General features: G+C 41.8%; 1 protein-coding gene across 1 annotated transcript; it reads right to left on the bottom strand.

Annotated features, from left to right (window-relative positions):
• Positions 1-1,065: 1,065 nt before the first annotated feature.
• On the bottom strand, positions 1,066-4,626 carry LOC141013595 (proteinase-activated receptor 4). The gene is made up of 2 exons (XM_073487370.1): positions 4,277-4,626; positions 1,066-2,244 (listed from the first exon to the last, which is right to left on the bottom strand). The coding sequence occupies exons 1-2, from the start codon at positions 4,380-4,382 to the stop codon at positions 1,178-1,180; spliced, it is 1,173 nt and encodes a 390-aa protein (XP_073343471.1). The 5' UTR covers positions 4,383-4,626; the 3' UTR covers positions 1,066-1,177.
• Positions 4,627-13,205: the final 8,579 nt, after the last annotated feature.

The following is a 13,205-nucleotide window of genomic DNA, read 5'->3' as shown; positions in this document are numbered from 1 at the left end:
CTTCATATGTATAGACTTTTTGAGCTGGAGGAAACAGCTGCAGTGAAACATGGGCGCCTGCCGCCCTCTGCTGGTCACTCAGAGCATCACATCCTGACTTTACAGAACATTTGCTGAGCTTCTGGCCTGTTCTGATTTGTGAACATGATCCACTTCTGGTGAAGAAGTTCTTCAGCGTCCAGATGATGATCCAGATGTGAAGTGAGGAACATGGATCTGACCTGCAGTGTTTCTAATGTCACTGTGTTCTCACCTGTAGACATGATGATAAAACATGTTTCCTCATCTTCATCCCAGATGAAGCTCCAGTTACATGAAACAGATCAAAGCAGCTACAAGAAACTTTCATTTCTGTTGACTCTGGCGCCCCCTATGGACAAAAGTGGTATGAGCACCACCGCCTGTCATCTCACAGACGATATCATTATTTACTGGGCGCAGGTAATCAGTGAAATACTTATTGTGTACCTGTCTGGAAGAACCAGGTGGATTTCTGTTGACAATAAAGAGGTGATGTCACCTGTTGTTTGACGTTACGCCCGTCGCCATCTTGTTTCTTTGGAGCCAGAAATGACGAAATTTGGACAATTAAAGGTGAGAGTTCGGGAGAATATCCTGATTGGATCTGACTAAGACAAGGACACGTTGCCATGGTAACAACTAAATCATCTCCTACTTTGGACCATGAGCTCATCATGAAACTGTTGAGGTCACAAATCAAGTTCTCATAAGCTTCCATACAATCCTGACTACTGTTTGAAACCAGTGGAGTCACCCCCTGCTGGACATTAGACAGAATGACAGTTCAACACACTTCAGCACTGACTTCACTGTTCGGAGCTGAAATATTCTCTCTGACAGACTTAAACAAGTTGTTAATGAGTTGTTAAACTTTAGAGTGTATTATCATATTTTGTCCTTAAAGGAGCTCAAGGCATCCTGGAGGCTGATCACTGGTCTCATGTGTTCCTCAAACAAACAGCAGTAAAGATTCTTCTCATATGTTTTTTTCCTTCATCGTTTTATTCATGTAACATAAACTAAAGTAACACTGTCATCATGAAGTTTACAATCAATCAAGTGATCAGGGATCAATGCCTTCATATCGACAACTTCTCACTTTAAAGGAACAGATGTTTGATTGACAGCTGTGATGATGTCAGCAGTCATGTGGCCATCAGCCTGTCTCAGACTTCCCACACCGACTGGACTCAGTCAGCATGGTGACCTTTGACCTTAGGCCTGATGATGATGATGAAGAGTATGACACGTTGTTGCCCAGAGACGACGGTTTGACCTCTGAGTCGCCACGGCAACAAAGAGCGCTCCTGGCCTTCTCCCTGAACTCCACGGACACAAAGTAGTAGATGAAGGGGTCGATGCAGCTGTTGAAGGTGCTAACTGCTAAGCTGACCATGTAGGGGACATAGACATCCTCGCCGTCTCCGTCCAGCGAGCTGTCTGTGTAGGTGAGGAGGAGGAGGATGTTGCTGGGCAGCAGACACACAATGAAGACCAGCAGAACCAGGACCGTCACCCGGACGGCGTGACCGTAGCGCTTCCCTTCGGCCAGCAGGGTGCGCAGCACGGCACCGTGACAGAAAAGCACGGCCGTGAAGGGCAGCAGGAAACAGAAGGTGAACAAGGTGGCGAAGTATGGCAGGAAATAGTTCTCCTGCTCCTCCTCGGGCAGTGCGTCGTGGCAGGTGGTGATCTGCAGCTCATCCAGCACGTATGTCTGCTGAGACACCAGCAGCGGCAGCATGGCAGCCAGCACCACCGTCCACACTGCTGCCGTCATGTATAGAGACGTCCGCCGGGTACGCAGCGTCTTTGCACCGAACGGGTGAACCAGAGCGATGTACCTGTCCAGAGCCACCAGCGCCAGACACACAACCGACCCGTACATGTTGCCATAAAACATCGCCATGACAACGCGGCAGAAGGGCTCGCCCAGCTCCCAGTGGTTGCCTCTGAAGTGGTACATGATCCGGAACGGCAGCACCAGCAGCAGCAGGCAGTCTGCGGCAGTCAGGTTGATGAGCAGCGTGGTGGACGGCAGTGGTTTGGTCCTGAAGACCAGGATCCACAGAGCCAGCAGGTTGGAGGGCAGACCCACAATGAAGGCCAGCAGGTACAGGACTGGCAGGTACAGGATGGTAGTCGGAGCCTGGATCTCCTTCAGCTGCTTCTCCTTCAGGGTGGTGAAGTTACAGGAGGTCTTCAACCGGAATGCCCGCAGACCTGCAGAGACCAGAACACAGAACACAGGTCAGTCTGTAGAACTGCAGAGACCAGAACATAGAACACAGGTCAGTCTGTAGACCTGCAGAGACCAGAACATAGAACACAGGTCCGTCTGTAGACCTGCGAGGCTAGAACACAGGTCAGTCTGTAGACCTGCAGAGACCAGAACATAGAACACAGGTCCGTCTGTAGACCTGCGAGGCTAGAACACAGGTCAGTCTGTAGACCTGCAGAGACCAGAACATAGAACACAGGTCCGTCTGTAGACCTGCGAGGCTAGAACACAGGTCAGTCTGTAAACCTGCAGAGACCAGAACACAGAACACAGGTCAGTCTGTAGACCTGCAGAGCCCAGAACAGAGGTCTGTCTGTAGACCTGCAGAGACAGAACACAGGTCAGTCTGTAGACCTGCAGAAACCAGAACACAGGTCAGTCTGTAGACCTGCAGAGACCAGAACACAGAACACAGGTCAGTCTGTAGACCTGTAGAGACAAGAACACAGATCACAGGTCAGTCTGTAGACCTGCAGAGACCAGAACACAGGTCAGTCTGTAGACCTGCAGAGACCAGATCAGGACTCGTTCAGTGATTCTGATTCTGATCAACCAGCTGAAGATGAAGTTTTTGTTAAAATACTTTAACATCAGAATTTATTGTGAAGGGAAATCATGTGGCTGATTTCAGATGGTCAGCAGGAAGATGAAGACTTTGATCTCAGAAGATTTACTTTACTTATTAACATCAATAATAATAAATAAAATCACAACATTCAACATCAGTTTATATATGATGAAACCAACGATGACTAATAATAAGTACATGTGTGAATCATATATGATGACATCAGGTGCAAATGTTTTTCTTTGGTCTGTGTCGCCCTCTTGTGGTCTGTATCATGAATTACATTAAAAAAGATAATTATCAAATGATATTAAACATTTTCTCATCCTTTAATAAGTGTCTGACACATGTCATGAAGTTTTTAATGTTTGTTCATGTTCTGTGTGAATGAACCTTTAATCCTGACGCTGCTTTATGTTTCTGAACCTGTCTGTGACGACATGTGACTGTTCCTGCTTTGTCATCATTATTACATATATGATATGATATCTGAACATTTTGTGTTTCCATAATGATTCAATGAGTTTTAATGGAAATACTCTCCAACATTTAAATAAAGTTCAGTCTGTGGGCTCAGAGGGTCGATACATGTGTCTTATCTTCACCTAGACTAAACTACAGTGTAGTAGTACTAGTAGTACTACAGTACAGTACTGTAGTGTAATATTGTAGTACTGTAGTGTAATATTGTAGTACTGAACTGTAGTACAGTTTCAGTCGTCAGTTTACAGCTCAGTGTCGTAAACAGGATCTGATGTTAAACAGGAAAACACAGCAGATATTTATTTACATGAGATAAACACACACACACACACACATTTATATATGTTTTGCTGCTTATAATTACTAGTTAGTATAATTATAATGTAGCATATCAACAGTTTATTAGTATTTTAATATAACAGAATATAAAGAGAATATTACGAATTCTTTGACAAAGCGCACCAAAACTTAAACTTTAAACACACAGTCGGTTGTGTTGTTGTGTGGTTGTGTTGTTGTGTGGTTGTGTTGTTGTTGGCACAGGCTGTCAACAGGAAGTGGCCAACATCCAACCACGACCTTTACTCTAATTACTCACAGTAACATGTTGTATTGATTACATATCTATCTATATCTATATCTATATATATATATATAGATATATATATATATATAGAGAGAGAGAGAATCATTGTGAAAAAGGATCATTGGGTTTCTTGTTGACGCAGAAGTCAACTGTTTATCTCAGAGTGTCGAGTCTTCATTCATAGAAACTGTAATAAAATATCCTCACAAAGACACAAATGAATGTTGACAAAACAGCCAATTAAAACATGATCTGATGTGAAGCAGTGGCTGCTGGGAGTCTGATCTGTCTGTACCTGCCTGCATGTGTTCAGAGAAAGAAGGAGGAGAAGACTTACGGAGAGACATGCCGGAGCATTCATCTGCAGGGTGAGGAGACGGAGAGACGCTGCAAACGGTCCACAGCAGAGAGACGAAGACTACAGTCCCAAAACACCACTTCATCTTCTTCTCTTCCTTCACTTTTTCTTGTCTTCTTCTTCTTTTCTTCTCTTCTTCTTTTCTTCCTCCCAGGTCTCCTATTTTCCTTTTTCCTTCTGTCTGTTTTCTTTTTCTCTCCACAGCAGCTGCTCTCTTCTTCTTCCTCTAACAGTCCTATGGTTTTACAGTTCAGTAGTAGTACTGTTGTAGTAAAGTAGTAGTACTGTTGTAGTACAGTAGTAGTACTATAGTATTAGTATACCGGTGCTCTGAGGCTCAGCAGTCTGTTGCTGCCGGTGTTGACTTGTCTCAACTGCTAATGGAATCCAGATGTGTGTGTGTGTGTGTGTGTGTGTGTGTGTGTGCGTGCAACTGTTCTTTGTCTATCTTTGTGAGGACCAGTTTTAGAGAGTTAAATGTGCATGTGTGGTGTTTGTGTGTTAAATGTGCATGTGTGGTGTTTGTGTGTTAAATGTGTATGTATAGTGTTTGTGTGTTAAATGTTCACAGTGTGGGTCACTGACTGCGTCATGTCCTCACAAACAGACATACCAGCATCAGCGTGAGTGTGTTCCTCTGTGTGACTCAGTCTTCACGGAAATGTTAAAAATGTTTAGCTTCCTTCATTAAACAGGAAGTGTGTCTGACCTGCCCTTCCTGCCCCTGACCAGTGTCTGGACCTGCCCCTGACCCGTCTCTGGATCTGCCCCCAACCAGTCTGTCCTGCCCCTGACCCGTCTCTGCCAGTTTGTTCTCCGCATGTTGAGGTGGCGTGTCGACAAAGATGGATCATAATGTCCATACGCCCACTACAGTGGAGCAAGACACAAAACAACCACAAAGAGACACAACACGGCCACAAAGAGACACAACACAGCTACACAGACACAACACAGCTACATAGAGACACAACACAGCTACATAGAGACACAATACAGCTTCATACAGACACAACACAACCACAAAGAGACACAACACAACTACATGGAGACACAAGATGACCACAAAGAGACACAACACGACTACATAGAGACACAACATGACCACAAAGAGATACAACACGACCACAATGAGACACAACACGACCACAAAGAGACACAACACAGCTACACAGAGACACAACACAACCACAGAGACACAACACAGCTACACAGAGACACAACACGACCACAAAGACACACAACACAGCTACATAGAGACAGAACACGGCCACAGAGACACAACACAGCTACACAGAGACACAAGACAACCACACAGAGACATAACACAGCTACACAGAGACACAACACGACCACAAAGAGACACAACACGACCACCATGAGACACAACACGACTACATAGAGACACAACACGACCACACAGAGACACAACACAGCTACACAGAGACACAACACAACCACACAGAGACATAACACAGCTACACAGAGACACAACACGACCACAAAGAGACACAACACAACCACACAGAGACATAACACAGCTACACAGAGACACAACACAGCTACATAGAGACAAAACACAGCTACACAGTAGTGTTGTTTTTGGCGGCCTGTTTTAATTTTAGTTTTAGTCTAGTCTTTGTGTCAAATTGTCATTTTAGTTTTTATTAGACACAACGGGGGGCGACACCCATTCCGAAGGACCGCCATTCCGACGGTCCGCCATTCCGACCGGGTTATGGTTAAGGTTAGGGTTTCAGGTTCGGAATGACGCCCTTTTTTCAAAAATAATTAAGGGCCGGCATTCCGAAACATGAAAGTGAACGTTCGGAATGGCGGCCCTTCGGAATGCCGCCCTGGACCCAGACACAACATGGAGAAACAAGATGACCACAAAGAGACACAACACGACTACATAGAGACACAACATGACCACAAAGAGACACAACACGATCACAATGAGACACAACACGACCACAAAGAGACACAACACAGCTACACAGACACAACATGTTTATACTCTTTTTAGGTCGGGTTCACACCTAAAGGTCCGTGAAAGGTCTGTTTTTTGATCCGAACCAACGCAAGGATGATACATTGTTTCAATTTTGAGTCGGTCCGGTTTGCGTTCACAAAGGCCAAACTCAAACGGTCCAAAATCTGTAAACAAAACTCACGTGGTCGCAACGCCCTTCTGTTATTGGTCAAACTGTTTAGGCGGGTAGACAGCAAATCTGTACATCAGATCAGTAGCCTACTGTACATCATGGAGCATCTGCTTATTTTTACATTAGTGCTGATCTGGAGCGCTTACACGCAAACTTCAATGGACCGCCCGTATAAACGCCTCATAGAGCAGCGGGCATTAAATAATGTCTTAATCCATGCATTTTGCCGAAGACGCTATGCGAGCCGACGATCGTACCGGAGTAGACGACAGGCAATAATGAGGGCCTACCATGACGTTTTTTCTACACAAGCGGGACCAGTGAGGTAAGCAGACAATCACAAACGTGTAAAAATCACAAAGTTGGCTCATCATAAAAGCAGCTCTTGTTTATAGAATCCATACATCTCCTTGAATGAATGAACGAATGAATGAATGAATGCCCCATACTGTACACACCAGAAATAATCCGCTCTGGAGTTCGCTTGATAGCGGACCGAGACCACCTCTATGAGGCGGACCAGGGTGCAGTTGTTTGGTCCGCACCAGAGTTCAAGGCCAGCGTTCACACCGACCCAAACAAACCGCACCATGGGGCAAACGCTCTAGGGTTCGGTTTAACCGGACTAAACAAGGCTGGTGTGAACGCGCCCTTAGTCTAGTCAAGTTTCAGTCGACTGAAAGTCTGAGCATTTTAGTCTTATTTTATCCATGACTATTTTCGTCTAGTTTTAGTCGACGAAAACTGATGACATTTTAGTCTAGTTTTAGTCAATGAAAATTGTACTTTAGTCTCTTTTTAGTAATGCAATTCTATTTAACCCAGTTAATATAGTCCAAGTACCTAGTATAGAATAGACAAAACCAAAATTTTCTTTAAGTCACCCATTTCACAAGTCAAACAAGGTTATCTTATTATTATATTATTGTTACCTTATAGACTCAAGAATACATTCAATTCCAGACACGGAAGACGCACTGATTTGAATTTACAACATATCTATTTTACCTACCAAACATGTAAGAAGTACACACACATAAATTTAAATTAAATAAATAAATAAAATAGCTTCAAATGACAATGCCAGAAAAAATTGACATTACATTCAAGTTTAACTTAAAGAGAAACAAGGTGCTTGAATGCTCGAGCTACAATAACATAATAAAAAAGTGCAAATAAAATGTGTGTGTCTGTGACTTGTATTGCTTGTAAACTGAAGTCAGATTTTGCATCATAAAAACTATTACAAGATATAACACTACAAATGGTTTGGACCTTAGGGAGATATAATGAGATGGGAATTCGTTGACAGAAAAGAACAAATAACAGATAGTACTGAATTATGCCAACTACTAAACCAAATAACCAGCAGTCTCAACAGCAACTACAAAAACTGTAACCTTCTGGATGTGTTATTTTAAGACTGGTTGTCACACTGGAAATGTTGCTCATCAAAGTGCTGTGTGTGTGTGTGTGTGTGTGTAGTACATGCATGCTTGTTGCATGTCTGTTCAGGCCAGCCATTAACTACTACTTAGGCTTGTTTACTCTGAGGAAAGCACTTCTTTCCAAAAGGGTCCTATCCCTGTTTTTGCGGCCACGAGAGAGGTAACCAGTTACACTGAAGACCCTCTCTGTAAATGCCTGAGAGGCTGGCATCGACAGGAGGTCCAAGGCCAGAGGTTTCAGTGTTGGAAACGCAGTGGAAGAACACTGAGTTAACCAATACTCAATGCCGGATTCCTCAACCTCAGCAGCAGTCTGGTGGAACTCGGACAGCCCCTCTTTATATTTCAAAATCTCCTGCCTAATGTTTGTTGTCTTGGGCCTCGATGGACGATTGGCACTGAAGAACTTAAATCTACGCCGTTTTGCGGGGGTTGACTCTGGAGCCTCTGTACCCTCATTATTTGCAACTTGCTCATCATCAGTCAACTGCTCTTCTCGTACTTGCACTCTTTGTGGAACAAGATGAGCAATGTAGTCCTTTGCCTTTCTGACAAGATCCTGTACTTTAATGTCATCATTTTCCAGAAGGGTTTCAGCTACACAAGGGTCCACAAAGCATGCTGCTGCAGGAAGTGGTGAGAAGCTGTCAGCTGTTATGTCAAGAAACACACTAAAGCGCCTATCCATGCTGGACAGCATCTTCTGAGCCAGAGTAGCTGCATCTTTGTAGGTTCTTCCATGTGCAAGCGAGAACTCTGACAGATGGTTTTTGAGATCCAGGAGTGCTGGCACAACAAGGGAAAGTGATTGAGTGTCACTTTCAAGCAACTTAGTGTGCTCTGCAAACGGCAGAAGAAGGTCTCTCAGCACCCCGATCTTCTGCCACTCACTGGGCAGGCTGTCCCAGCCCATGGACTCAGCCACAGCTGTGAGGTGCTCCTTGACTTCAAGACAGCAAGACATCATAGCAAAGCAACTTGACCACCTGGTGGGACAGTCTTTTACCAGAACCAGAGCACACTTCTGCAGCAGCCGCTCTGTGGCAACAGATGACTTCCTAAACTTGTTCACCAAGTACCTCACTTTCTCCAACAGCCTTTGGATTGGGGGTTCCTTCTGCAACATATTCACTACAAGCTGTAGGGTGTGAACCACGCATGGAGTCCTCTCTATGGCTCCGTAGTCGTATCTACATGGAAATATTAAAAAAACAAATGTACATATTCAACCATTTTAGCCCTTACATTGTTGAACCAAATGAAATAGTTGTAGTAGTTAACTTCCTATGAACTTATTTAGTTTTTATGTATATGGAATTAAATCATGACCAGTTTCATAAATGCTGAATGAATAGCATACTTTTTAATCTTTTAACTTTCTATGGAATTATTTTTTATTTAAAAAACCCAAAACATTATGACCAGTTACATAAATGTTGAATGAATTAATAGCATAGTTTCATACTCAGACTGACCTGTCATCCTCCCCTTCCTGATGCTCATCGTAAGATAAGACTACAGCTACACAGAGACACAACACGACCACAAAGAGACACAACACAGCTACACAGAGACACAACACAGCCACAAAGAGACACAACCCAGCTAGACAGAGACACAACACAACCACAAAGAGACACAACACAGCTACACAGAGACACAACACAGCCACAAAGAGACACAACGCAGCTACACAGAGACACAACACAGCCACAAAGAGACACAACACAGCTACATAAAGACACAACATGAACACAAAGACACACAACACAGCTACACAGAGACACAACACAGCTACATAGAGACACAACAGAACCACAAAGAGACACAATACAACCACACAGAGACACATCACAGCTACATAGAGACACAACAGAACCACAAAGAGACAAAACACAACCACACAGAGACACATCACAGCTACACAGAGACACAATAAGACTACAGCTACACAGAGACACAACACGACCACAAAGAGACACAACAAAGCTACACAGAGACACAACACGACCACAAAGAGACACAACACAGCTACACTGAGACACAACACAGCTACATAGAGACACAACATGACTACCCAGAGACACAACACAGAGACACAACACAGCTACATAGAGACACAACTGGACTACATAGAGACACAACACAGCTACACAGAGACACAACACAACCACAAAGAGACACAATGCAGCTACACAGAGACACAACACAGCTACATATAGACACAACTGGACTACATAGAGACACAACACAGCTACACAGAGACACAACACAACCACAAAGAGACACAATGCAGCTACACAGAGACACAACACAGCTACACGGAGACAGAACACCGACACAATGAGACACAACACAGCTACACAGATACACAATGCGACCACAAAGAGACACAACACAGCTACACAGATACACAACACAGCTACATAGAGACACAACAAAGCTACATAGAGACACAACACAGCTACAGAAACACAACGCGACCACAAAGAGACACAACACAGCTACATAGAGACACAACACGACCACAAAGAGACTCAACACAGCTACATAGAGACACAACACAGCTACATAGAGACACAACATGACCACAAAGAGACTCAACACAACCACTTAGAGAATTTAGCTCGTAGTATTGTGTTTATAATGTTGTGTTTGTAATATTGTGTTTGTAGTATTGTGTTTGTAACATTGTGTTTGTAATATTGTGTTTGTAGTATTGTGTTTGTAACATTGTGTTTGTAGTATTGTGTTTGTAGTATTTAGTTGTAACATTGTGTTTGTAGTATTGTGTTTGTAGCATTTAGTTGTAACATTGTGTTTGTAGTATTTAGTTGTAACATTGTGTTTGTAGTATTTAGTTGTAACACTGTGTTTGTAGTAGTATTGTGTTTGTAACATTGTGTTTGTAGCATTGTGTTTGTAGTATTTAGTTGTAACATTGTGTTTGTAACATTGTGTTTGTAGTTTTTAGTTGTAACATTCTGTTTGTAGTATTGTGTTTGTAGTATTTAGTTGTAACATTGTGTTTGTAGTATTTAGTTGTAACATTGTGTTTGTAGTATTGTGTTTGTAGTATTTAGTTGTAACATTGTGTTTGTAGTATTGTGTTTGTAACATTGTGTTTGTAGTATTGTGTTTGTAACATTGTGTTTGTAGTATTGTGTTTGTAGTATTTAGTTGTAACATTGTGTTTGTAGTATTGTGTTTATAACATTGTGTTTGTACTATTGTGTTTGTAGTATTGTGTTTGTAGTATTTAGTTGTAACATTGTGTTTGTAGTATTGTGTTTGTAGTATTTAGTTGTAACATTGTGTTTGTAGTATTGTGTTTGTAACATTGTTTTTGTAGTATTGTGTTTGTAGTATTTAGTTGTAACATTGTGTTTGTAGTATTGTGTTTATAACATTGTGTTTGTACTATTGTGTTTGTAGTATTGTGTTTGTAGTATTGTGTTTGTAGTATTGTGTTTGTAGTATTTAGTTGTAACATTGTGTTTGTAGTATTGTTTTTGTAACATTGTTTTTGTAGTATTGTGTTTGTAGTATTTAGTTGTAACATTGTGTTTGTAGTATTGTGTTTGTAACATTGTGTTTGTACTATTGTGTTTGTAGTATTTAGTTGTAGTATATGAAAACATTCTTGTGTGTGTGTGTGCGTGTGTGTCTTCCTGTCTCTCAAGCAGCTGATAAGCAGGTTTCCTGTCTGTTGAACTCGGCTCTTATTGTTCTGCAGCAGCAGACTGCTGTCGCCATGACGACAGAGACATGCTCAAGTAACAACATGAAACTACACAATACAATTAAACATTAAACATCATCATCATCACCATCATCATCATCACCATCATCATCATCATCTTCATCATCACCATCTTCATCTTCACCATCATCATCATCATCATCATCTTCATCATCATCATCATCATCATCATCATCATCATTTTCATCATCACCATCATCATCATCACCACCATCATCACCATCACCATCCTGATCATCATCAAACTAACTACATTTACAACTACAAACTAAATACATTTACTGAAGTACGGTTTTAACAACTGAGTCTGAGGACAGTATAACAGTCTGCAGGGACATTTTACTGACACCACTACTTTGACTGTGAGTACTGGATTTACTGATATTAAATGAGTATTAATGGAGTGTGTCAGAACTGACGATGGTTCACAGTATCAATGAATGGTACAATAAGAACAGTATTACTCAGGAAACTGAAGCATAAAAAGATTAAAAAAACTGTCCTCATATTCTATTAACAGGAAGAGAAGACAAGTCCAGGCCAGTGTGTTCACTCAGAGACACTAAGACGACGAGTCAAACAGGCTGAATGACTTCCTGCGGTGCTGCGTTGTCTTTTTTTGAATGTGTTGGACCAGCTCATCATGGAGCGGGCCGGAGACATTGTCCAAGAAGACATGAAGCTGTTACAGCATAAAAAGCATATCAGAGTATTTTCAGTGTTGGTACTTGATGAACTGATGAAGTACTTCTACAGTCAACAACAACTCACACATGAGGGGAAGCTCCAGAAGTGACACTAACTCTGGACTTCTTCTATTGTTTAATAAAGTTCAGACAATTATTACTGATCATCATCATCAGCAGGTAGATTAGATTCATGATTCAGATTCACAAACTATATTGTTCTACATATCTCAGGGATATACTCTGTTTATTTATATTTATAAAGTATATATATATATATATATATATATATATATATATATATATATATATATATATATATATATTTATACACTACATCCCTCAAATCTGCACTCTGTAACGATCCTGCCTGCTTCCTGTGCAATTTAATGTCTTTATATACTGTTGAGTGTATTAGTACACACTGTGTGTATTACATTCATGGGTGCAGTTGTATGTAGACAGTTTATAGACTTTATATAGTCTTTATTTTTTATTTCATCCTATTTTGCTTCTGTATTTTATTATTTTTTATTATTTTTTATTTTATTGGGTATGTTTCTGTCCTGTTTCAGCCGCTACTGTAACAGCTGACTTTCCCCAGTGAGGATCAATAAAATTAAATAAAGCATTCATTAATGATCAGACTATTAGTAATACTATCATGATTATTGATAGTCATTATCACACAGACAGGTTGACAGACAGACAAACAGACAGACAGGCGGACGGTATCTCGGCAGCTCTCGCGACAGCTGATCTAAGTCTCAGGTATCCAAACATGAAGGTAACGCACACGCGCCCCGTCTGCCGCCCTCCCTTGCCGAGGCTCTGCGCCTGCGC

This window comes from Pagrus major, chromosome 18 (assembly GCF_040436345.1).
Source record: "Pagrus major chromosome 18, Pma_NU_1.0".
NCBI classification, from domain to species: Eukaryota; Metazoa; Chordata; class Actinopteri; order Spariformes; family Sparidae; genus Pagrus; species Pagrus major.
This window is presented reverse-complemented; position numbering and strand designations above follow the sequence as displayed.